Consider the following 3,111-nt stretch of genomic DNA (forward strand, 5'->3'; position numbering starts at 1 on the left):
TTGGCTTGGTGGAATTTTGGCGGTATTCCTTACACTTGTCAAATTCTCTCAGATCTCCACAAGAGTCTATGGTTAGGGGCTAGGGGATCAAAATGTGATAATGTCCCCACGTAACTAAACAGCTAGATATCAAACGAGCATCAAACAACTATTATGGATAATTATTGAAGAGCCCCTTTGATGACAGTATCAGTTTTATTAATCATATTAAAGTTACTCTTTCTGTTTGAAGCATTGGATTTTGCAATCACATACATTATTTGGGATATGTGAGCCTATGAAAAAAGTTTTCACACCGTAACATAACGAGATACAAACTGTTACGAGGTTATAGTACACTTCCAAGATCTCCATACAAAAAAGAGTCTGACAGCAATATCCAGGAATTTCGCAGGGTCAAGGTCAATATGTAAATCAGTTGTTAAATGCTTAGTATTATACGTGTAAAGAAAGAAAGGTAGCATTTTATGTCACACGATATTTGACAAATCTGTGAAGACTCCAAACATGAGAAAGGGTTTAAACAGGTTTTGATTAAACTCATGACTTATATTGAATATATCTGTGTTCCCCCTTTATATCTTAATGTATTCACATTAAGAAAAAAAAAGCGAATTCTTAATGACTTTGTAACAGCTCCAAACAGTTGTCCACTAAAATAAATAATCACTGGTACCCTAGTTTATAATAATACACACCTACGCTTGTGCAAAAGATAAGGAAAACATTGCAAAAGATAGAGTCGAGAAAATAAATATTTAAATTAAATAACATTGAAATAACTTTGATGTTTTCAACCTGCATAGTGTCCAGCACTTTGAGAAAAGAGTGGTTACATTTTATTATTATTGAAATGAATAATGTGAGACAGATCATAAATGGCTCAAAGTTCAGTTTGAATGACACCCTGAAAAAGTATACAACAACCAAAAAATGTGTGTAGTGTGTTGTCTGGTGGGTACACTGTGTGTTGTCTGGTGGATACACTGTGGTGTCCAGTAGTATTGGGTTGATGGGTTGCTTCTCCATTATTTCTTCTGTCTCTCAGGGAACAGCCATCTCCATTTCTCATTCTGCAGGAAGCCAAACAGTCAGTCATTATACAGCTGAGGAACAGTCAGCCATTTTACAGATGAGGAACAGTCAGCCATTTTACAGATGAGGAACAGTCAGCCATTTTACAGATGAGGAACAGTAAGCCATTTTACAGATGAGGAAGAACATCAGACATCACATTAGAATCAGATCTAGCAGTGTATGACTACCACTACCATACTGCCATTACCATGGACATGTCTGGACGCAGTACCCACCTTTATCCCCCAAGAGGAGGTGGTGCGTTTGGATTTGAGCTCCTCCACTGGCTCATAGGTGTGGTTGTTAGTTGAAAGTCTGGCAGATCCTTTCAGTCCTAACTCTGGTATGTGTTCATTAGGTCTGGCTGATCCTTTCAATCCTAACTCTGGTATGTGTTCATAAAGTCTGGCAGATCCTTTCAGTCCTAACTCTGGTATGTGTTCATAAAGTCTGGCTGATCCTTTCAGTCCTAACTCTGGTATTTGTTCGTAGGTGTCATCCAGTAGGAGACGGAGAACCTGCTCATGAGGGACCTCAGCGTACACACTGTCAGCTCCCTCTTCCTCTTCCTGTGGTGATGATGTCATGGGTCCTTCCTGGTCCCTGGGTCTACCTGCCAGTTGATACACAAGGCTGGGGCTGGGGCTGTTACTTAGATGTTCCAGACTGTGGCTGATGATGGGCGGTCTCTTGGAGGGATCATGGTGGTACCTCTGGTCCAGAAGGGAAGGTCCGGATGGGTACCTCTGGTCCAGAAGGGAGGGGCTAGAGCTCTGGTCAGTGGTCCGTTTGTTGGGTTTGGGAGAGAGTCTTGGGGGGGTGAAAGAAGGTGCACTCAGCCTGTAGGAGTTATTGGCCCCTTCCTCAGAGTCATGATCCAGGTCCAGGAGAGGCAGAGACTTGCTCTTGCTGTCCAGCAGGCTGCCTGGGCCTGGCCCTGGGGCTGGGGCTGAGGCTGGGCCTGGGGCTCCAGGTCTACCCATGGGAATGCTCCCCCTCTGAGGGGACTGATGTTGGGCTACAGGACCCAGGCCTTCAGACCTCTCTTCTGGAGCTCTGGGTGTACCCTCCAGGCTCCTGGGTTGGGGATCCCTGGCCTTGTGCTTCTCCAGCTGGGCATACAACACCCTACTCTGAGCACTACCCTGTTGGTCATCCAGGGAACTGCTCTTCAAAGGGCCTGCCCTTCTAGGCACAGGTGGGACACTAGGTACAGTTGGCACAGGGGGTATTTCCTGGTTAGAGAGACATGAGGAAGCGATTTGGTTACACTCTGATCAACTTTGAATCTGTATTTGCAAACGCCAGCAAGTAATCAAAACAAATGGAAGGCCTGAGTTTTACAAAGAGGCACTTTGACTTGACATCTATTAGTTGAATGTTCTACCAACCCCCCTATAAAGCATGTAGTGTTGCACGTTACAATAAACCAGCTGCAATAAAATAATATAACATGTTATTTATCAAATGCTCCAAATACAACAGGTGTAGACCTTACAGTGAAATGCTTACTTACAAGCCCTTAACCAACAAGGCAGTTCTAACATTTACATTATTTAGCAGACGCTCTTATCCAGAGCGACTTACAGGAGCAATTAGGGTTAAGTGCCTTGCTCAAGGGCACATCGACAGATTTTTCACCTAGTTGGCTCGGGGATTAGAACCAGCGACCTTTCGGTTACTGGCACAACGCTCTTAACCACTAAGCTACCTGCCGCCCCCTCTTTAAGAAAGAATACCAAAAAGAAATCACAAAAAAATTCAATATAAAACAATACGAAGTAAAAGTAACAAATAATTAAATAGCAGCAGTAAAATAACAATAGCGAGGCTATATACAGGCTATATACAGCTATATACAGGCTATATACAGGCTATATACAGGCTATATACAGGCTATATACAGCTATATACAGCTATATACAGGCTATATACAGGCTATATACAGGCTATATACAGCTATATACAGGCTATATACAGGCTATATACAGCTATATACAGCTATATACAGGCTATATACAGCTATATACAGCT

At 42.7% G+C, this 3,111-nt stretch overlaps 1 protein-coding gene across 1 annotated transcript; it reads right to left on the reverse strand.

Moving 5' to 3' along the window:
* Nucleotides 1-276: 276 nt before the first annotated feature.
* Nucleotides 277-2,456, reverse strand: LOC121555633. Its single transcript, XM_041869462.1, has 2 exons — nucleotides 1,314-2,456; nucleotides 277-1,073 (listed from the first exon to the last, which is right to left on the reverse strand). Exons 1-2 carry the CDS (start codon nucleotides 2,058-2,060, stop codon nucleotides 1,029-1,031), a joined length of 792 nt encoding a protein of 263 aa, XP_041725396.1. The 5' UTR covers nucleotides 2,061-2,456; the 3' UTR covers nucleotides 277-1,028.
* Between the last annotated feature and the right edge of the window lie 655 nt (nucleotides 2,457-3,111).

The sequence above is a fragment of the Coregonus clupeaformis genome, unplaced genomic scaffold (assembly GCF_020615455.1).
Source record: "Coregonus clupeaformis isolate EN_2021a unplaced genomic scaffold, ASM2061545v1 scaf0051, whole genome shotgun sequence".
Classification (NCBI taxonomy): Eukaryota; Metazoa; Chordata; class Actinopteri; order Salmoniformes; family Salmonidae; genus Coregonus; species Coregonus clupeaformis.